This window comes from Eschscholzia californica, unplaced genomic scaffold (assembly GCF_041429995.1).
Source record: "Eschscholzia californica isolate CP2 unplaced genomic scaffold, dmEscCali1.0.p SCAF_5, whole genome shotgun sequence".
Lineage (NCBI taxonomy): Eukaryota > Viridiplantae > Streptophyta > Magnoliopsida > Ranunculales > Papaveraceae > Eschscholzia > Eschscholzia californica.
In genome coordinates this window covers 37,176,596-37,200,016 of record NW_028238472.1, presented here as the reverse complement: position 1 = coordinate 37,200,016, position 23,421 = coordinate 37,176,596, and the positions used below count along the sequence as shown (strand labels likewise).

Sequence of the window (23,421 nt, the reverse complement as noted above, 5' to 3'; positions counted from 1 at the left end):
TCGATTTGCCCGATGGAGCAAAACCAATCGGATGCAAATGGGTTTTCAAAGTAAAAACTGACAAGGATGGAAACGTTAGCGTTTTCAAAGCTAGACTCGTGGCAAAAGGATACAAACAGATTCATGGCATAGACTATGATGAAACCTTTTCACCTGTCGCAATGCTTAAATCCATTCGGATCATTCTAGCAATTGCAGCTCATTATGATTATGAGATTTGGCAAATGGATGTCAAAACCGCCTTCCTGAACGGACACTTGGAAGAGGATGTGTACATGACACAACCCGAAGGTTTTGTAGATTCTAAAAATGCTGGAAAAGTTTGCAAGCTTAAGAAATCCATTTATGGACTCAAGCAAGCAAGCCGGAGTTGGAATCTTCGATTCGACGAGAAAATCAAAGAATTTGGATTTCTCAAGAATGCAGAAGAATCTTGTGTTTACAAGAAGGTTAGTGGGAGCGACCTAGTTTTCTTAGTCCTTTATGTCGATGACATATTAATCATAGGAAACAATATTCCGATGTTGGAATCAGTTAAAGACTGGCTTCGGAAATGCTTCTCTATGAAGGACTTAGGGGAAGCAGAATACATATTGGGAATCAAGATCTATAGAGATAGATCAAGGAGGATGATCGGACTTAGTCAAGAAACTTATATAGATAAGATTCTTCAACGGTTCGAGATGACAAACTCCAAAAGAGGATTCCTTCCCATGTCACACGGTATGGTGCTTAGCAAAGATCAGTGTCCTAAGAGTCCTGATGAGCTAGCACACATGATGAAAGTACCCTATGCTTCGGCAATAGGATCAATCATGTACGCCATGATCTGCACTCGCCCAGACGTCTCATATGCTTTGAGCATGTGTAGCCGTTACCAATCAAATCCAGGCCAAGCGCACTGGCACGCCGCCAAGAATATCCTAAAGTACCTGAAAAGGACTAAGGATCATTTCCTGGTATATGGCGGGGAAGATACACTAAAAGTTGTAGGCCATGTGGATGCAAGCTTTCAAACGAATAGAGACGACTTCAAATCACAATCTAGGTTCGTCTACTGTCTGAATGGAGGAGCGGTATGTTGGAAAAGTTCCAAGCAGAGCACAGTTGCAGACTCTACCACTGAAGCAGAATACCTAGCGGCCTCGGAAGCTGCAAAGGAAGGAGTCTGGATCAAGAAGTTCATGATAGAACTTGGTGTCGTACCTGGCATGGAAGAGGGCGTGACTCTCTATTGTGACAACAACGGAGCTATAGCCCAAGCCAAGGAACCAAGAGCGCACCAAAAATCCAAACATATCCAAAGGAAGTACCACTTGATTAGAGAAATCATAGAGAGAAAAGATGTGGTAATTTGCAAGGTTCATACGGATGATAACGTTGCAGATCCGTTAACCAAACCGTTACCTCAGCCCAAACATGATTCACACATGAGGGACATTGGTATAAAGCGCATTGGGGAATGGCAACAAATGTAATTTGGATTCATAATAGAGTTTATGTGCCTAATTACTTACATTCGATAAATAAAATAAAAGAAATTTTATTTTGTCCTTAAAATTTGGTTTGGTATTTTAAGAGACAGTCCACACGATAAAGAAAACGCTCCGAGTAGGCTTGTCAGATACGTGATCTGATGAATGAAACCCTACTAAGTGAACTTGGAGTGATTCATTATCAATTCCCTAGTCCAGGTCATTGCATGGACAACAATGACTCACGAAGACTAGTACGGGAGTCGATGGGATAGCGCAGTTTCATGGGCTATAGAAATAGTGTATTCGATTCAACTACGTGAGTGCATAATAGGGATTATACACTGGAATAACCCTCAAACGTGAGAAGTTCATCCAAAGAATGATGAAATCGTCAAACTTCTCACAAAGACAAGATTGAAGAGATTCCTCAAAACATGAGTGCTCAGCTCATCTTATGTAAGGAATGTCTGACTTTGGTTCCGTTAAACGCCGCGCCGTAAAAGGAGGTTATAAAGGCGGATACTGGGAAGGACAGGATAGACATGAAGTTGAGTGGGAGCGCAAGAATGGATTATGTCCTCCTAACCATGTTAGGGTACAGTGTCCTCGGGCCACTTGACGAGCAACAACTGAAAATGCATGGCCGTGCTCAAATGGATTAAAAGTTAATCATTTGTTTTGACAGTTGTACTCAAGATCAATAAAGTCTGAATGACGTGACGTATCAAATGGGATATTAAGTGACATGGGAATCGAGCATTGTACTTGTTCTAAGTCCAAGTGGGAGTCTGAAGGAGTTGAAGGAGATGTCCTTCGACCAAGGTGACAATGCGAACAATTTGTCGGATAGGACAATTGATGTGGAAGATCATCAAGTCCGATTGATTTAGGGATCGTAGAGTTGTAGCTAGAGACCAACTACGATCGTCGAATTACGAAGTAATTCGCGGCTAACTTCGATCGGATCCTACAACGGGTTACACATAAGAGTGACAAATTGATCTAGGATATGACTAGTGGGAGTGAGATATAATCATGGGAGTGTCCCATAAACATATCTCATAGGCCTAAAAAGGAATTAGGCAAAGATAGTACAAAAAGGCCAAAAACAGGGTTTTTGGGCCTAGACCGGTTCGGGTACTTCTAGGACTCGGATTGGGCTGAATTTTGGAGGGTTAGTTGCTGATATAATAAACATTATATCTGCCAATTTTCGTGGTGTTTGGGCACCTCGTCCTTAGGTAATTGAGAAAATATCAATAGTTGCTATTTTCGACTATTTCCCTAAATCTTATTCTAAAGGGTGTTTTAGGAAACCTAAAAGGAGGTGGATTCTTATTAGGGTTCTATATAAACAATCTTAGGGCAGAGAATAAGGTGTGGAATTTCTCTCTAAGCTTTCTTACTCTACCACATCAAGTAGAGAGGAGAAAGTGAGCTAATTCCCATTAACTATCTATCTAGTCAAGAAGAAAGGAGTTCTTCTTTCCAACCACCATTGGTGTGCTAGCTATACAACAAGGTGGGAGATCAAATTGTTTGCTCGTGTCCCAAGTAGAGGAGCTACACTTGAAGCTCTTGATCTTCTCATAAGCAATTGGAAAGGTTCGAGGGAAAACTAGCGAATAAGGTATTTATCTTTCTAGTTTTAATTAATGATTATCATAGGTTTATGCATGTGATCCTGGGAATACTAGTGTAGACATTAGATGTCTTAATTCCGCTATAAACACTAGTAGAAGGGTGTAAAACCCAACACCAACAACTATAATATATAAAGAAGCATTCTCTTGGGCTGCCTTCTTAGTATGTGAAGCAACAGAACTTAATGGAGTCTGGCTACTCTTGATGTTGATACTTTTACAAAGAATGCCGGGTGGGAATGAAATTATCAGACCCTCCATGAATCAAAGAAGAGAGAGATAAAATCTCTTAGTCTCTGTCTTTAAACCGTGAAGAAGACAATGTTTCTCAACATCCGATGATTCAAATATGATCCTAGAATTATTTATGGAGGAAAACTAACTAACAGAAAAAGAAGAAGGGGATCCGGCGAAGGGTCATCCCTTCGCCGGAGGAATCAAACACAGATCTGAAGGCGGTTTAAGAAATGGTTATTTTCTAGAGAGAGAAAATGGGTGTGTACGGAAACCGTGAAGTTATAAGGTTAGTCTTTATTGAGTTATGAGTGAATATATGGTTAATTAGTTCCCCTTCTTTTGGACTTTAGACTCAAAAATTCTAATTAGAATACAACGTAACAAAATGTCTAGTGCACATTTTGTGATTGGAGTCAATATATTGAAATGTCTATGGATTAAATGTCTTAAAATGATCTCTAAAACATTTTATTTGTAAACTAAATATTCCAAGTAAAAAACAAGTATGTCATATTTTAAATCTACAAACAAAATTGCATTTTAGCATAATCAAGTTAAATGTGTTTTCTTCAGAAAAAAAAATAAGAACTTAAATGTGTCTCTTTCAACAAAAAAAATCAAGCTAAATGTGTTTCCTTCATTGAAGAACAGACCACTCCGGCAAAGGTCTCCCTTCGCCGGAGTAATTTTAGAGAGAGAGAGAGGAAGAGAGAAAAAAAAACTTTTTTTTTTTAGTTTGAAGGTCGCCGGCCGGAAATTTGGCCGGCCGGCGACCTCTGCCGGAGATGGTGATGAGGTGGCGTGACATGGCAGAGAGAGAAAAAGAGATGGAGGAGAGAGAGTGACGGAAAGTTAAAGTTAACGGTTTTAGGGGGCCATATGGGTATTTCTTGTAAAGTAGGGGGCCAGGCGGGAAGCTGGTCACAAAGTAGGGGGCCATTAGGGAAATAACCCAAAAGTTAAATGTACCATATTGTATTGACCAAGGTTTCCATGTCCAAGAGGTATAAACAAGGAAAGGTTTCCAGGCCCAAAAGGATTGTTCAGTTATCCCAAACCCAGTGGCCTAACCTAATAGGCCTTTAGACTAAACAAAAATGAATTATTTCCCTAATAGCCCCCAACTTTGTGACCAGCTTCCCGCCTGGCCTCCTAAATTAGCAAAAATATCCATATGGCCCCCTTTTTTCCGTTATCTTTAACTGTCCGTTACTCTCACTCCTCCACCTCATTTCCTCTCTCTGCCAAGTCACCTACAATTCCACATCATCATCTTCTCCGGCAAGGGGTCACCGACCGGCGACCTTCAAACATAAAAAAAAAAAAAAAAAAATTCTCTCACCTCTCTCTCTCTCAATTTTTTTTCTTTCCCCTCTCTCTCTAGATCAGGGGAAAGAAAAAAAAATTGAGAGAGAGAGGAGAGAGATTTTTTTTTTTTTATGTTTGAAGGTCGCCAGCCGAAAATTTGATCGGCCGGCGACCCCTTGCTGGAGAAGATGTGATGTGGCATTGTAGGTGACTTGACAGAGAGAGGAAATGAGGTGGAGGAGTGCGAGTAACGGACAGTTAAAGATAACGAAAAAGGGGGATCATATAGATATTTTTGCTAATTTAGAGAGCCAGACGGAAAGCTGGTCACAAAGTTGGAGGCCATTAGGGAAATAACCCAAAAAAAAAACCTAAATACCTAATAGGCCTTTAATGCTTGCACTTTTTTTTTTTTTTGTTGAAAATGCTTGCACTTCTTTGGCACACTCATTAATCATATATTAATGGGTGGCCCCCGATTTGTGACCAACTGGCCGTTTTGGCCCCCATAAGTGTCCGGCAGTTCGTTTTGGCCCCAAAAAATTCCTAAATGGCCCCAAATTTTTTCAACCTCCCAATTTTACCCCCATGGCATTTCTGTAATTATCTTTTTTTTCTTTTTCTTTGTCCACCTCATCTAACAATCACCACATCACCTGTCCACCTCACCCTTCTTCTCCGGCGAAAGGTTGCCGGCCGGAATAAAAAATTCCGGCCGGCCACCTTTACCCAAAAAAAAAAAAAAAAAATTTTTTTTTCTTCATCTTCTTCATTTCTTCCTCTTCTTCATCTCCTTCTTTCTCTCTCTTCTTCATCTCCTTTCTCTCTCTTCTTCTTCTTTATCTCCTCCTCACCCAAAAAAAATAATCTGTCCAAGCAGATATTACCTCCCGAAGTCAAACTGCTAGTTTCATCTTCTCCCAAACAATTTTTTGTGGTCATCCATAAATAGAAGTTTGCAATTCCAGTAGATAAAGTTTATTTGCCCTAATTAATCACTCAACTAGCTTAGCTAAGGCCAGCAGGTTCAGAAAAAAAGGCAAGTCAGATTAACAACAAAATCAATTCTAATCCTTTAGTACCTGATATCAGATCTTATCATTTCCTCAAATAGGTAAATCAAGCTCCCAACAAATTAACAAACACACCTTAACATTTATCCTCTCCAATCAAACTTTAGTCAAATTACACTTCTAAATCAATAAATAAAAAACTAAAATTGAATTAAGATCTATCAAATCTGAGTAATTCAACATGGATTTAACTGAAGAAAACGATGAAAGAAGAGGTAAAAAAGAGAGAAATAGACAAACCAGATTGCTATTGCATCGATCGAGATCTAAGCACTTAACAGCGATAACTTCATTAGTAGGAAGATAGATCGCCCTATAAACAGTAGCACTAGCTCCATAACCTACTTCTTCAAGAAGTTTATAATCAGTTGAAAATACAGAGAAGTTTCTTCGACCGTTTCCCATCCTTCCCATACCAAAACAGAAACCGCCGGCGACTGTGTTCTTCTCTTATCTCTCTCTCTATGTTTCTTAGTTGTTGTTGGTGTTTCTCGCTCTAGAAATATTTGGGGGTTTTTGTTTCTCTCTCTCTATCTTCAGCTCTCTCTATATCCTTCCGTTGACTGCCAAAAAAAAATAAAAAATTCCCGCCGGATCCCCACCCCTTTAAATCCCGGGTTGGTTCGTTTAATGCCCTCCTTTCCCTGCTTCATTTCAAATTTTCGACCGTTGAGAAACTAAAGCGTTTAGTGTCATCGCTAAAACCACAAATTAGGAAGAAGAGAGAAAGAAGAAGAAGAGAGAGAAAGAAGGAGATGAAGAAGAGAGAGAAATGAAGAAGATGAAGAAAAAAAATTTTTTTTTTTTTTTTTTGGGTAAAGGTGGCCGGCCGGAATTTTTTATTCCGGCCGGCAACCTTTCGCCGGAGAAGAAGGGTGAGGTGGACAGGTGATGTGGTGATTGTTAGATGAGGTGGACAAAGAAAAAGAAAAAAAAATAATTACAGAAATGCCATGGGGGTAAAATTGGGAGGTTGAAAAAATTTGGGGCCATTTAGGAATTTTTTGGGGCCAAAACGAACTGCCGGACACTTATGAGGGCCAAAACGGCCAGTTGGTCACAAATCGGGGGCCAAAACGGAATTAACCCTATATTAATGAAAGAACAATGGAATATGTTGCATGGCGCTCAGACGCATTAACCCATTTCTAATCCTAGTTTCTCCCACGTGCCTCCCGTGGATTCTTTTCAGTCTATTTTGTTGACTTCCTCCGTTGGCCATGTTTTCACCCAAAACAAAACAAGTAAAAGGTCCAAAATATTACCCCTAATTTTATTTTAGTCCTCTGCTCATTCAAAATTCAAAATTGGTGCGTGTCAGACTAAAATTGGTGTAAGTCAACTTTTGTAGACTTCATACGCAGAAAGTATCAAAAACATTGTGCACATACTTTTCTCTTAATCCTTTCTCTTTCCTATTCAAATGTTTTCTATGATCTCCGATTGCGTACATGTTATCTCTCTCCTTTTTCTACTTTGTTACCCTCTAGATTTACTTTGTGTCTCTAAATTTTCTTTAAATCTTTCATTTTAATGGTGAGGATTAATCAAAGCTTAAAGTGGTTCGTTTTCAAGAAAAACACAATCAAAACTTAAATGTTTGATAAAACAAATGGATCTCTCTCTCTCTCTTCCAGTTTCCATGGTGACGACGTATCACTGGGTATATTTTCTCACTATTCTCTTTCAAATTGCTCCACACTCCAGTGATATGTCGCCACATCAGCGGAGGGTTGGGGGAGGGACCAAAATGGAATGATGAATGGAATTTCTCTAAAATCAAACTCACATAAAACAGTGGCCACTGATTTCTATATTTGTAAGTAGTATGATTTTAAATGAAAGAGTAGTTCACTAGTTGACGATGTGTTTTATCCTCAGTTATTTGGACGTTTCAATCCTTCTTAAATTTATTTCTTTTTCTACTTGTAATTAAGAGGAAATTCAATCGCAGTCACATATAATTATTTACACTTTCAAAACTTTATTGAGATCTTTTTTTTGACATTGACTCCAAGAGCCATTACATTCATTATGACATATATATCACTGATAAAATACATAAGGACTTCCGTGAATAGAATAAAAAGTCCTTATGGGTTTTCATAGTAAGTACAGAAGTAGTTTGCCAAACAATTATCAGATGTTAGAGAGATGCATAAGGACAAATAAAAAGTCATATGATGAATGATATTTAAGCTGCGAAGAAGATAATTTAAATCATTACGTATTAATTTTAGCCTTTTAAATAATCTCTTGGCCTTTAAAAAGAAACTAAAGTATTTGTTCAACAGTTAACATATATTGTCGAGAAATTGTATTCACTATAAATTGTCTCTTCCAAAATTAGTTATATGGATCGATTTTTTTTCTCTACCAATTTTTTTTTCTCTATTATGTGTTGATAACTACATAAATGTATTTGTGAATTGATAACTTTTTTCGTTTGGATATATATTTTCGCTTCTACCGAGACTAAATTTTGGATCAACCAGTACTGGAAGTCGATGAAAAATTTATACCTTTTATGCAACCGTGTGAAAGCAAACAAAATTAATGTTGAATAATGAAAGTAGTACATATTATAAGAAACACAATAGGGGAAGTTCTGATGTCCAACCTAAGAAGTTGTTGTTTCCAACATGAAGAACTAAACTTGGTTTGATATTACTTCAAGAAGAGTGCTTGAAAAAACAGCTGAAGATGTTGTACAATAAAATTGAAAGGAACAAGAGGGCACCGGATTTAGTCAACAAACAAAGAGAACAGGTTTTGTGATAAGAAAGAAAGAAACAAGAAAGATTCTAGAGATTCCAAACCTTCAACACTAAGGAAAGAAAGTGTTTTTAAAAGAAGTAATAAGAATCTGAGATGTTTCTAACCACTGACTAGAAGTTTAAGACATACATATTGAAAAACTAAATTGTTGTCATCAGCTCATAAAAAAAAATTCTCAAATTTTAGCTAGAGCTAAAACTTGGTCTGGTCCCATAATCGATCTGCCATTGGCCATAATATTAAATTTTGATGGTTGTTTGGTCTACGATAAGAAATAAAGATTAAAGTTTTAAGAAAATTTATTGTAAGGCTTTTTTCTGAGTTTTTTGCGAAAAGGACAAACTTAATCATCCAAAAAGTAACATCGTCTAATGACCCTTAACGGTAGTTGACTCTTGCGTTAGTTATAATGTGAACACTAATTTTTTAAATTCAAATGCTCCAACACAAACTTTACGATATTTGAGCAATATTCAAATTAAAAACAAAATAACTTATTTACATACATTGACCATATTTACATAAACCTCCACACACACATAAATTCATATACCTTGTGTACAAACCTATATATCACAAAAAGTGTGACCACAAAATTTAATTGTATGCATTCATCCACTCATTCTCACTAAAATTAATCTAAAAATTAATAAATCAATGTCATTTGTTCATAAATAATAAAGTATCTTAATGTTCAAAAATAATCTCGTAGCTTAGTTTTGTTAAAAAAATGTTAAACTCACGACGATGACTTGAAGAATAACATTTTGTATCAAGATAATCTAAATTTTGAGTAGAAAAATCTTAGATGAACCCTACCATTGTCTCTCTCTCTCTCTATATATATATATATACATTCATTGTTCCGACGAAATAGGAAAGAGTACCCTTATTGGTAACCCGCATTGAGAGTTTTAAGATTTTAAGTCAAACTCTTCTCCTCTGCCGCAACAATTACAAAGGAGAAACTGAGTGAGTTATGGAGTAACATCGAGAGTTTTAGGGTTTCAAATGAGACCCTTTCCCCTTGGAGGATTCCGACGAAGGAAATTCTCCCTTCGCTGAAATAGCGAGTGTGAGAGAATGAGAGACATTGAGAGAGGGAGGGGGTGTGGGGGGGGGGGGGGGGGGGGGGAGAAAAAATTGGTAATAATAGTGTTAGGGACACTTGAATTTAAATGTTTGCATAAAAAGTTAATAAAACTAGCGTTTGGGCCATTTCACTTTTTTTTTGTTAACGGAAGAGTTAACTAATGTTAATTGTTATTTGACATCGTTATTTTTTTTTTAATGATAAAATTAGCCAAAATTGGGCATACACATGTATGCCCCAAACTCAAAAAAATAACATCTTCATGTCCCAACTCATCACTCGGTACTTATGTCTGCCCCTTGCACAAAATAACTTTTTTTTTCCAGAATATAACTAATCCGTCCAAAAACTAAATGTCGCATTTTTGAAGAAAATTTCCCGTTACATTATTTTAAAATGAAATTGTGATCAAATTCTCCGAAATAACAAAACTTCTTCTTCCTCATCTCCACCCACTTCTGACTACCATTCTCAACCACCACTATTTCTCTCATCTCTCTATTTCTCGACTCTTTTTTTTGTTTCTCTCTCTATCTCTTTTTCTCCTGAAAAAAATTTGTCCGCGATCCTTACCACTGTGGATAACAAACGGTGGTTGCGGCTTTTATCGTTGAGGAAATTTGGTGTTTGTCAGACATGTCAATTTGGAAAAAAGTCATCGCCTTCCCTTTTTACAAACCTTCACGGTTTCTTGTCGACCTTTAGAGTTAGTTTTTCAGACGTTTGAGGTCCGTCATCTATTTGTTCTATTGATGGTCATAAATTTTATGTTTTAATTCTAGATGATTTCTCTAAATTTTGTTGCATTTATCCTATTATTAATAAATCAAATGTGATGACTCAATTTATTACTTTCAAATCATTAGTTGAAAATATGTAAGTAGAAGTCAAATAAGTCAACATCGATAATATTTGTTCATACAACATTTTTGTGTGTTAGTATATTAGTCACCCTAAAAAACGACAGCTAAATAATTTTTAAGTTTTGTAAGTGCTGCGTGAAATATGTCTTTTGAATAAAAGATCTCAACAGTATCACTAGGGGAAAAAATTAATTAAGAAAAGATTGGACAATTAGAATTTTTATAATTTTTTTTGCATTGGAGGTGCCCTTAGTTGTTTGCTAAATTGAAAAGAATCAATGAAAATGAGATGGGTAAACTTTTGGAGTGTAATATTCAAATACTTATTGCGTGTCCAAGATGCGCCTATTAATGACTTGAGATTTCTCCAACTCATATCACCAATCGTGCTTCTCGTGGTATTTAGTGTGACTTCCCATCTTCTCTCTGTTCTTAAAATCCAATTGGCCACCAGAAAACTGACATTCAATCGATAATCACTCCACTGAGCTTCTTCTAAACCCAGACAGAGAGAGAGAGAGAGAGAGAGAGATTTTAGAGAGAGAGAGAGAGAGAGAGAGAGAGATTTTAGAGAGATGGACGACATAGATGAAGGTACAGCACCACCAAAGTTGACTGAAGAAGCAGAGTTCAGACCTTACTTTCCTGAAAAAGTTGAAGAAGAAGGACTTCTTACTAAATCTGGTTTGAAGAAGAAACTTATCAAAGTTGGTGATGGTTGGGAAGCTCCTGAAGAAGGAGATGAAATTACTGGTACTACTAATATCTCTTTCCCTTATCTTTATATATTATTTTATCTCATCTTTTGATTCTATGAAATGGGTATCTTGATCTTGATTAAATTTTATCTTTGGGTAAGTAATCTGGACTTTAGGGATCGGTATTGAACTTGTATTTGGGTTAATTTTCTTCCTTAATCTATTAGATATTTGAAATTTTTTGCTTATCTTTTCTCTTTTAGTTTCTGGGTATTTGTTTATTCTTGATCTTTACTTCAGTTTCTAATGATCTTGAATCATTCATTTGGATTATACAGTGAATTATACTATTAGTATCTTGGGAGGGGAAAAGGTTGCATCTAGCTCAGACAAAGGGGAACCATTGGTTGTTGCTGTTGGAAAGGGTATGTATGTTCTCTTAATTTAATGAATTTTTTTTTCTGTCATTTTAATTACACTTTTCGAATTTATGACTTATAACCGAATTTGATTAACTAATTTATCCTAATTAGAAAATCTTTAAGAATGGTTAACACATTACGGTATAGTAGATTTTGTGGTATTTTCGGCAGGCTCCCAACAACTAGAGAGTTGGCTGCAGGTGCATAACCTTTAGTAAGCTGACCCAGGATGGGTCTAATTTTTCGTATTTACACTAATTAGACCGATCCATTAGTATAGTCTATATAGACTAGCCCTTGTCTACATAAATTCCTGCTATCTCCAAGAGTCCCAGGCTAGCCTGGTGTTAAAATATTTTCAGGTATACTGTAGTTAGCTCAATCCATCAGAGTAGCCTATATAAGCTAGCCCCCTTTACAAATTCGTGGTTCCGGCCTTACTTGTCCAGGGTATCATTCATCTAAAATTCTCATTCAGGGACACACACACATAATTATGTATATATATATGTATTCGAGTACAAAGAACACAATGCTAGACTTTCTCTTTTCTCACTAAATATCATTTTGTAGATAACGTTTTAAAAGGATGCAAAGAAGGAATTATAACAATGAGGAAGGGAGAAATCTCCGTCTTCACCGTTCCCCCGGAATTGAATCAAGGGATCCAAAATCTATACCCCAATATCCCACTAGATGCAACTTTACAATTCGAGGTGGAAATGTTATCTTGGTACAAGGTTGTCGATGTCTGCAATGATGAAGGAATATTAAAGAAAATTTTATCCAGAAGTGAAGTGTTTGAGCGAGCAGAAAAGAAAGATGAAGTGACAGGTAACGTTGATTAATCATATCCTAATGGAAACCATGCCTAGTTTCCTCGGTTTAAAACCGAAAACACTTAATTTGTGTGCAACTTCTTTTGACAGTAACATATGAAGTTAAACTCGAGGATGGTACTGTTGTGGCGAAGTCACCCGACCAAGGTGTTGAGTTTCTCGTCAGCGATGGTGATTGAATTTTCTGTTTTAATAGTTGCAAATATCTCAGATTTGGTCGATAATATGTTCTTTTGTAACTTATAATATGTTTGATGTATATAGGCCACCTTTGTCCTGCCATTGCTAAAGCTGTGGTAACGATGCGGAAAGAAGAAAAGGCCATCCTACACGTTGAACCCCAATGTACGTAATTGCTTTAGTGCTTGTAAACTTAACTGTCTTTTAACGTTCTCGTGACGATTTTATCACACAAAATGAGCCTCAAATAACGATCTAAAACAAGAATCCCAACTAGTAATTGGGTACAAAGTACAAAGTTAAAAACTCAAAAAGGAAATTGGGAAAATAACAATCAAACTGAGTTCTTTGATTCTTCAAAGCTCAAATTGGCAGAGGCTCAGATAAAATTTGGAATTTCGAGCTTAATGGGAATTAAGTTCACTAAGGACGATCTTATTATTGCTAAAAATCCAATTGAAAACACAAACACTACCTAAGCTGACAATTCATAATAAGACATTTTATGTATTCAAATAGAACTTTTGTCTTGACTTATTTGAGTTTTTGGTTTTGATTTTTATAACTATTCTTTATATTTACAAAAACCAAAAAACGTGAAAAGTTATATTACTCATCCGCGTGTCTTGACTGTTCGAATGTATAGATGCTTTTGGTACTAGTGGAAGACCTGCACAAGATGGGTTTCCCGCTATTCCTCCAAATGCAGTTGTTAATATCACATTGGAGCTAGTTTCTTTTAAGCTACTAGAGTACATCACTGAAGATATGCTGGTTGTCAAGAAAATCACTTCTCCTGGATTAGGATTTGAGAAGCCAAATAGTGGAACCACAGCTCAAAGTAAGTTGCTCTGTTTTATTACATTTTCTTGAACCTTTTTGCAAGTGTAGTCTTACTAAAGTTTAATATTGTTTTAAATTTATGTGGTGCAGTTAAATATGTTGGTAAACTCTCAGACGGAACAATTTTTGAGAAGAAGGGGTACGAGGGAGAAGAACCACTAGAGTTTATCGTTGATGAAGGTACGGACAAATATGAAACAAACCAAAATATTACTACGTAAAAGGAACAATAGTACGTGTATAAGTATGTGACACTGCTTCGAGGTAATGGATGTGGTGAGTGGAATAAGCGTAAAAGGAACAATAGTACGTGTATAAGTATGGCCGCACACGTATGTTACTTTTGGATAAACTGATTTTAGGCTATATGCGAAACATATTAACCTAGATACGTATTTTGGTCCTTAGATAATTGCGTGCAAGTATTACATGCAAAAGCTCAAATTTTAGGCCAAAGGGACTATGAGTATTCAAGTATCAAACATATCAAAACAATATAAATGGGTAATATTACATAATTATAGGTTCAACTGTAAGGCTTATACTGAATGGAATTCTTCTATGCAGATCAAATTATTGAAGGCCTTGACTTGGCAGTTGCTACGATGAAAAGAGGAGAGATTTCTCTAGTTATTGTTAATCATGAATATGGATATGGTGAAACTGAAGCGAAAACCAAGTTAGCTGTCATTCCTGCACGTTCGACTTTATATTACGAAGTTGAGATGGTGGGATTTACAAAGGTGGGATTTGTTTAAATTTTCTCTTATTTCATCTTTATATTTTTCTTGATTCATTATCTTAAATTATATTATATATCCTTCTTAGGTTACTGAGTCGTGGGACATGGAGCCATTGGAAAAGCTTGAATATGCGGCAAAGCGCAAAGAGCAAGGAAATGCTTATTTCAAAGCCGAGAAGTATAAGAGAGCATCACTGAGATATGATATGGTGATTTTACTTTCATACTCCAAGTCCTATCCTCTCTTTGTTTGTAAATCATTACTTGTATCTAGTATAGTACCAACTTGTAAGTCGATTTGATCTTCAACATGTAATTGAAATTGAAACTGGTTATTATCTTTACTACACCAGGGAGCAAAATACGTGGAGTTCGATAGTACTTTCACTGAGGAGCAGAAGAAGGCAGGAAATTTCTTTAAAGTTACTTGCAATCTTAACAATGCTGTATGCATGCTTAAACTAAAGAAGTTCAGAGAAGCTGCTGCATTATGCTCTAAGGTAATTTTCAGTCGAACACATCCGGACCAATATAGGCAAACGATCACGATATATATATAGGTTAAGAAACCAAGGATATAATGTAGCTAAGATTGGAAATCCATAAAAGATGAACACCATGTTCAAGTTGTAACAGAGTTGTCCATGGTAAGAGATGAAACCTAGTTCATTTTGTTTGCTACATAAGCTACTTTCGTATTAGCTACAGTTACAACGTTTCGGATATGGCGAGTGTAAAGAAAGCCGGAAAGGGGACATGCGCGTGCACAAACAAACACAAACATATAGTCTCACACAATTATGTGCAACTACATACAAAATCTCACATTACGACCACTGATTGAAGTGGCTGCACAGGAGTATCTGATACTCCAAGTATCCAAAATGAGGACTTACATATAACTGAATTTCACAGTTAACTTAGTTTCCACATAAGACCGCAAAGAAGAATCCTTGATTGCTTAGTGAATCTTATTATGCTAAGAGACTATGAGCTTTAACTTATATCGAAGTTAGTTTGATAATCAATTGGTATAAATTTTCTACTTACATGCAGGTATTGAAGCTAGAACCTAGCAATGTGAAAGCACTTTTTCGAAGAGCTCAGGCATACATGGAAACAGCTGATTTAGATCTGGCTGAGTTGGATTTGAAGAAAGCACTTGACATTGATCCTAATAATGGGTATGTATTAAAAATTATCGGTTATAACTACAAGTTCTACATATTGACTTTCTGTCTGACCTTATGGGACCGTGTATATGTATTAATGTTGCAGGGAGGTGAAACAACAGCTGCAGAGATTAAAGAGCTTAAAGTCGTATCACGACAAGAAAGACGCATCACTTTATGCAAACATGCTGAAAAATATGAAGATATAAGTTTGTGTAGTGGAGTTATCAACTGCAAACTCTGTTTACTTTAGCGAAGTTCGTCAATTTGGTGGTTTAGATATCGTGATTCATTAATAAATGGTATACATACAACATGTTCGTTTCTCTTTTGTTTGAGAATGAGATTGTGTTGTATTATCATATGTTTGTAGCTCGTTATTTCCTGAATAAGAGTACGTGTGAGTTGTTTAAGTTGTATGTGGGTTATTATTCAATGAAAATGATAATATTTGATGTCTGAAAACATTTGTATGAGATTATACGACGTTCCTGTTGAGAATGGTTTCTAAACCAGTTGAGTTGATTCTAAGTGAAGAAATTGAAAGGATGTAATGGATTAAGAAAGGGACATAATGGGTATTACATTTTGAGTTGTAAGAAATCTTATGTTGGAAGAAGTTAGCAACTCAAGTATGACAAAGAAAGACAATACTTTTCGGCACCATCTTGCGCCGGCACCATCCCGGTGTATTTAGACTTTAAGGTTCTGTTTCTCTTGTGCAGGCCTACAAGTACATATTTCCTATGTAGACGCTCGCCCACCCAGCTACCTGGTTTCCAAGATAAGTATTCTGCCCGCTTACCCGTCCATTTGGTGCCCTGAGGTCTAGTTGCTGGTGCCCACCCAACAACTTTCTAACCGAGTGATTTTCTACCGTTCCAACATATAATGAACGAAAATCAAATCGATATAAAAATGACAATTAATAAATTATTAAGCTACAATATTCACATAACTAAGAACCCAATTGCCACCAACTGGTAGCCCAGTTAGTCATCGCATCTACTTCGCAATGCGGAGGTCCCAAGTTCGATCCCATGAAATTGCAAATCCAAAACGCGAACGCATCACAAACATAGTGTATGAGGGTTTTAGGTCATTAAATTCGTCGGCCTTTAAACCAGTAGTAATACAATGTATCAATGCCTTTGTAATAGCCATTCCTTTGGCTTTAGACCAATAGTAATCAGACAGTTATCGTGCACCCAATTTTTAAAGACAAGTTTTTTGATGAACCTATAGGCTATGACCCAAAGAATCCTAAATTTCTTAATTTCTCTGAAAAGGGCGGGAAGAGTGCGAGTTAGGCCGGACGCAACACAAACACAGTGAAACTGCGCGAGATCTTTCTGGAAGCAGCAAAAATCACAACGACGACGAAATCGAATACTAGTAGAATCGAAAGTTCGGAGGAAGAAGAAAATGGAGCCAGAATTCCCTGCGTTTCCTTTTGAACCATACTCAATACAAATCGACTTCATGAAAGCTCTATACAGTTTTCTCAACAAGGGCGGTGTTGCCATGCTTGAAAGTCCAACCGGTAACTAAACCCTCTTTCTCTCTCTACATTTCTAAACCCTAACTATTTCATTTACTTCTCTCCTTGTGATCAAAAGTGTTCTTATATCATGATTTCTATTTCTCAATTCAGGAACTGGTAAAACCCTAAGTATTATCTGTAGTGCACTACAATGGGTTGTTGATCGGAAGAAAGAATTGAAATCTGAATCTAAAGTTTGCTCGGATGGAAATCGATGTGGTTCTGATGACGAACCAGATTGGATGAGGGATTTTACTTTAGATGTGAAAAATCCAGTTGAAGATAAGAAGATAAAAAAACAAGGGGTTGGATTTGAGTGTAAGGAGAAGAGGAAGTCTAAAGGAAATTGTAGAGAGTTTTTGTCTATGAATAGGGAAAATGAAGATGTAGAGTTAGGAGAAAGGAAGGGGAAGATGTCTGAGAAAACAGTAGAGTTGAGTGAAGAAGACGAGTTTTTGGTGGAAGAGTACGAAAGTGACGATGGTGGTATAAATGGAGGGCGATCAAAGAGGAAAGCTAGTCGGAGTTCATTTAGTTCTTCGAGTGACGACGACGATGATGACAAGGACGAGGACAATGTGGAAGAGGACAATCTAAAGGTTTATTTTTGTAGTCGAACACATTCTCAACTTTCGCAGTTTGTGAAAGAGTTAAGAAAGACAGTCTTTGCTTCTGAGTTGAAGGTTGTTTCTTTAGGTTCGAGGAGGAATTTGTGTATTAATCAAGGTATTATTATTATCACCTCTTTTATTTTGTTAACTATCACCATTCTAAATTATGTTTTGGTGTTTTTCAGATGTTCTGAAGCTCAAGAACTCATCTCGAATCAATGAGCAATGTTTAGAGCTTCAAAAGAATAAGAAATCAGATGCCACAAAAGTCAAGGTTACACTCTCTCAAAAACATTCAAAACTGAATCTTGATTGAGTATTAGATATCTAAGTCATATATTTTATGAAGTCAGCTAACATTGTTTTTGGCATTTTGAATGAAAAGTAAGTAAAGAAAATTATTGGATCTTACAGTCCAATGGTGTTAAATTCCTATGATTTACGATTCAATTGCACGATTTGAATGGGATCGTACAAGTTTCAACCCAAATCCTACTTAAACTGTTTTTGAGCCTGAATCGTAAGATTCATTAGTTGAATCGTACTTTAAATTGTGAATCATGGAATTCAGAGTGAATCGCAAGACTCAACTTTTTGTAGAATCGGAAGGGTATTTCACATTTAAAACGTATATGCCTTGTTCGAATAAAGAAAGTTAAAAGAAAAATAGATGGAGAAAAAGGAAAATAAGAAAGACTACTAAAAGCTTACATTAAAGGTTACAGATGAAGATTTACAGTTTACCAAATATTTCTTTTTGTTATTTTTTTCTTTGTTTTTCCCTTTTTTTCTTCGTCTAAAGACACCAACGAACTCACTTGCTGTTCAAACTCACTGTTCATACTCTCCTTCCTTTGCTTATATCTTCTTTCTCTTGTATATATCATACCCGACAAATTTATACATAAATAAATTATATGATTTTCGATTTGAATCTACTATACGATTTCTAATACCGGAAAATCATTAGCGCTACGGTTTACGATTTGACAGCACCATCTTACACAATCTGCAGATTATTTTTGGTGTATATTTTTTCCAAACATGTCTATGCTCGGAAAGCACATGAGCCCTAAATTAACTACCATCTGATGGGGATCCTAATCCTGGAAAACTAAAACTGGAAAATTTATGGGTTGGGCTTACTTCCAGAAGCCTTCGTTTAAGTTCTCGGTGTCTCTGGTTTGTCGGAAGTGCAGCATGAATACACCTACAAACGAGTAACCATGTCAAATTGTCTATCACTGACTGAAATATAAGTAGAGTTTTTGTTATTAGGCATAGAAGAACTCTAACTCTGGAATAGTTACAAAGGTTTCTTGATAGAATTATCATAGAGAACATACCACGACCACCGTACTGTATTCCTGTGAGGGTGTGATCTAATGGCTATTAGCGATATGCTAACTGTGTTGACGTCGGGATGATCTCACCCTGATTAGTTGAGTGTTTTACTGTTTAAGAGTTTAGCTGGTAGCATCTCCTTATGTCTCACTCTACTTGCCTGGGCATGATCTCACTGGAAACAACATAAATATAGAAATCCTGTGGGTGGATGGTGTTCCTTTGTAAGTCTCCGGGATGATATGTTGTAAATGAAGAATCATACTGGTTGGGCAAATTGAAGGTCTCCTTGCACGTTTTAATTCCATCTGAGTATACATGAGCTAATTGTACATTGTTCTAAAATAAAATGGGTGGTTTCTTTTTGTAATAAATTTATTTTGTTTAAAAAGATGGGTGAACAATGGCCCTCAAATTTTCTTTTGTCCTGGAAAACTCCAAAATCCTTGAACTGTAAAATCTGCTACATACAGCCTCATAGAAAGTTGTTGTTAATTTCTCGCTAAGCATAGGTTCTCAATGAATCCAAGAACCTAACTCATAGACACTGCTCTTATTTGTTTTTTCTTGGGCCTGATTTAGTAAAAATATGACACTTATATAGCGTTGATCATGTGCAGATCCAGTCTGATGGAGGAAGAATACGTAGGACAAAAGCTTCTGCTGGTTGCCCATTGCTTAGGAAGCATAAATTACAAAAACAGTTTACTGTTGAGGCCTCTGAACAAGGTGCGTTGGATATTGAAGACCTTGTCCAGCTTGGAAACAAGATTGGGTCTTGTCCATATTATGGCTCCCGTAGAATGGCTTCAGCCGCTAATCTTGTTATCCTTCCTTACCAATCGCTTCTCTTGAAGTCTGCTCGTGAATCACTGGGTCTGAATTTGAAAAACAGTGTCGTTGTCATAGACGAGGCCCATAATCTTGCGGACTCCCTTACAGGCATGTATGATTCGAAAATAAGTTTGTCACAGGTAATGAGTTCCCCATTTCTGATTTCCTTGAGTATCTTAGTTTGAATTGTTGATAATTTGTAAGCTGACTTGGTTCTACCTCCCTTAGTGGAACAACTTCGAATTCCATTTATTATGGAAAATGAGGCTTACAAGTTTGGAGAGTCTCTGTGAATTTAGTTCCTACAGTGACTTCTTTGAGTAGGACCAGCGTGTAAAATAACTTATATTATCACGTCATAGTTTTTGTTATTAGAATTATAATTTGAGTGAGTGAAATTACTGAATGAACAAAGTCATCATGGTGACTGATTAACATGTCGCAATTCCAGTTGGAACAGGTCCATAGACATCTTGAGCTGTACTTCCAAAGGTTCAGGGATTTACTGGGAGCTGGCAACCGAAGGTATATCCAGACTCTAATGGTTATTTCTCGAGCTTTTCTTAGAGTGTTGGTTGACGAGAAGGATTGCAGTTCATTTAGTAATTCTGTAGATAGTGAAAATTCTTCAGAGCGAAAGGGTTTTTGTGATTCTTCAATGGCGATCAATGATTTCTTATTTTCCCTTGATATTGACAACATCAACTTGGTAAAATTGCGAAACTATATTAAGGAAAGCAAAATCATTTACAAGGTAAACAATTTTTTGGCTTCTTCCTCTCCTTATATTTCATTTTTTTTTGTCATTAAAATAATATGTTTTTTCATAATATGTAGGTAAGTGGGTATGGAGCTAAGCGTGTTAATTTGGAATTAGGTGGTGTTGTACATGATGATACAGTAAGTGGTGCAGAGGGAAGCTCCTTATCTGGATTTCAGGCATTTGTTGGTATGTTACATTCATTAATAAATAACGATGGTGATGGGAGGCTAATAATCTCTAGAAGAAAGTCACTGAACTCTGGTCAACAAGAAGACGGGTACCTGAAATATGTCATGCTTGCAGGAGAGAAGATATTTTCTGAGGTTCTTTGACTAAAGCTTATAATTTTAACCTTCCATTTTATAGATTGTTAGCATTCCAATAATCAGATTCATGGGCTTGATACAGATTGTGGAACAAGCGCATGCAGTTGTTTTGGCTGGGGGAACTCTGCAGCCTATCGAGGAGACAAAGGAGCGGCTTTTTCCATGGTTACTTCCAGACAAGTTACATTTCTTCTCATGCGGCCACATTGTTCCTCCAGAAAGTATTTTGCCCATTGCTGTTTCACATGGACCTTCTGGCCAGTCTTTTGATTTCAATTATAGTTCTAGAAGCTCTCCAAAAATGGTAAGTATGATGCAGATCTGTTGTGCTATCTTTCCTATTAGGTTTCATCTTTCGTATTAGGTTTTTTTTTGCATAACCTACTTCTTTACTATTTCTCTATCATGATTTACTGACAAGAGGGTTCAGACATTAGAAATTTGGGATTTTCGGGCATTGTTGTTATTGGCGCTTTCCTACTGCTTAGTTTGGTAACATGAATCAAGATAAAGAAAAGGTAAAAATGAAATGAAAAAAAAAAAGTTGAAGCTTCTATTGTTATATTGTAGAAAAATGTGTCATCCTGCTGTCTCTTAGATATAGGAAATTAAGGATACCATCATTTACTAGTTAGCTGCTATAATACTTGTAAGTTTTACTCCAGGTGTAGTTTACTTCTTTCTGGTATCACTGATTTAGGACTATTTTAAGCTAAAGTTTTCTTAATTTCTTATTAGCTCAGCTGTCTAACCGTACTTAAGCATTCATTATGTGTTTTTTTTAATTAAAACGTTTACACCATGAACCATTGCTTATTAATATATGATTGCTTTGAATTACAGGTAGAGGAGCTAGGACGTTTACTTTGCAATTTAGTGACGGTGGTTCCTGAAGGAATAGTTGTGTTCTTCTCTTCATTTGAGTATGAAGCACATGTACATGATGCATGGAAGTCTTCAGGTATCCTCACAAGGATCATGAAAAAGAAACGTGTATTCAGAGAGCCTAGAAATAATGTAAATGTGGAAGTTTTTCTTAGGGACTACAGGGAAACTGTGCGAACATTGTCAGGTGGTGATCCAAAAGAATCTACAGTTTCACAGAATGGTGCTATCCTTCTTGCTGTAGTTGGTGGAAAGATATCAGAGGGTATAAACTTTAGTGATGGGATGGGTCGCTGTGTAGTTATGGTTGGGCTTCCCTATCCAAGCCCATCTGATATTGAGTTGCTGGAGAGGGTTAAACATATTGAAGGGCTCGGATCTCCAAGTATTACAGAAACCCCGAAAGCTTTTGTGAACAATGAAGTTTACAATGGAGATATTGTACAAAATGGGTTCAACATTCTAAGAAGCTGTAAGAGAAGAGGAAGAGAATACTACGAAAACCTTTGCATGAAGGCTGTAAATCAATCAATCGGTATGTGTTAGCAATTAAAAATTATCTGTAAGACATATAGAACTCATTTGGCTAGCCAACTTTTACCCAAATGAACAAGACAGACAATCTCTGCTTGTTGATTTGGCTACTGTCGGAGTTCATCAGTACTTATTTTTGTAAAAACACTGTTTAGAACAATTATTTAGAATTGTGAGTTTTGTATATTGATATTGAGAATGGGTTAACGTAATTGGACACTTGATTGGTCCTACCTCGGAAGTGGAATAATCCTTGTCATTAGAAGTATCCGTGCTTAAGAAAGATAGGAATGTGTGTCTGGTAATCTTGTATATAAGAAAGATAACTGGTTGAACCACCGCATTCTTCAATTAATTTAATTTTTGTTTGGAGTTCTTCTAATTGACTGCCTGAATTTCTTATACCTCAACTGATATTTTCCTCTAACTGTTGGTGTTCTAGGTAGAGCAATTCGGCACATAAATGACTATGCAGCAATTTTGTTGGTCGACTCTCGTTATGCGTCTCAAAGCAGTTTCTCAAACCCAACTAACAAGCTTCCACATTGGATAAAGAATCGCCTTATTTCTACGCCTCAGAATTATGGGGAAGTCCATAGACTGTTGCATCAGTTCTTCAAGTTCAACAAACAGAGATTACCCATTTAAATTTTGATGAAAAAGAAGTGGATTACATCAGAAATATGAAAGTGGCTGGGAAATTAATGTGCACAGTTTTGTATTGGCTTAACAGAGATTGAGTCAGACAACTTACAGACTAGGGGCAGTTTATAATGTGATAATTGGACATAATGGAAACATGGCGACGGCTAGTTGACAGTAACAGTCTACAGCTTTAGGTCTAATTGCAGATACAAGATGGGCCGGAATGGAGAGTACAAGTGAGAATGCAACCATACAGGGTTTAGACCTTGTTGTGGGTGGAAGGTATGCTATATTTGGATTCATCCAATAAGTTATGTTTGCTTTATATGTTGCAATATGGAAGTTTGTCTTTAGATTGTCGATTATGGTGCCGAATTACATGCATGCTAGTGGCAATAAATGCTTCTGAATATAGTTTTTATACCTAAGAATCTTATTGAAGAAAGTTATTCTTTGCTATCTATATCTGATTTTACTCTTGCTACTAGAAAAAACAGGAGCTTATTTTAGGAGAAGTTGAGCGAGTTATTATTTTTCCGTAGAAGTCATAGAATGTGATTTGGCATC

At 36.6% G+C, this 23,421-nt stretch overlaps 2 protein-coding genes across 3 annotated transcripts; both read left to right on the top strand.

Moving 5' to 3' along the window:
- The first annotated feature begins 10,724 nt into the window (after positions 1-10,724).
- LOC147538953 (peptidyl-prolyl cis-trans isomerase FKBP65-like) lies at positions 10,725-15,834 on the top strand. Its single transcript, XM_086639671.1, has 12 exons — positions 10,725-11,226; positions 11,510-11,596; positions 12,167-12,427; positions 12,523-12,603; positions 12,697-12,777; positions 13,259-13,453; positions 13,546-13,635; positions 14,023-14,198; positions 14,284-14,406; positions 14,551-14,697; positions 15,254-15,381; positions 15,476-15,834. Exons 1-12 carry the CDS (start codon positions 11,049-11,051, stop codon positions 15,576-15,578), a joined length of 1,650 nt encoding a protein of 549 aa, XP_086495797.1. The 5' UTR covers positions 10,725-11,048; the 3' UTR covers positions 15,579-15,834.
- A 575-nt stretch (positions 15,835-16,409) lies between these two features.
- Positions 16,410-23,317, top strand: LOC147538952 (RAD3-like DNA-binding helicase protein). Of its 2 annotated transcripts, XM_086640302.1 has the most exons (10): positions 16,410-16,554; positions 16,629-16,912; positions 17,024-17,638; positions 17,709-17,797; positions 19,488-19,841; positions 20,153-20,455; positions 20,539-20,787; positions 20,873-21,094; positions 21,634-22,210; positions 22,652-23,317. In XM_086640302.1, exons 2-10 carry the CDS (start codon positions 16,795-16,797, stop codon positions 22,855-22,857), a joined length of 2,733 nt encoding a protein of 910 aa, XP_086496428.1. In that variant the 5' UTR covers positions 16,410-16,554; positions 16,629-16,794; the 3' UTR covers positions 22,858-23,317. The 2 variants fall into 2 exon arrangements, with proteins under 2 accessions (XP_086496428.1, XP_086496427.1); XM_086640301.1 differs by lacking the exon at positions 16,410-16,554 and having other exon boundaries at positions 16,587-16,912.
- Positions 23,318-23,421: the final 104 nt, after the last annotated feature.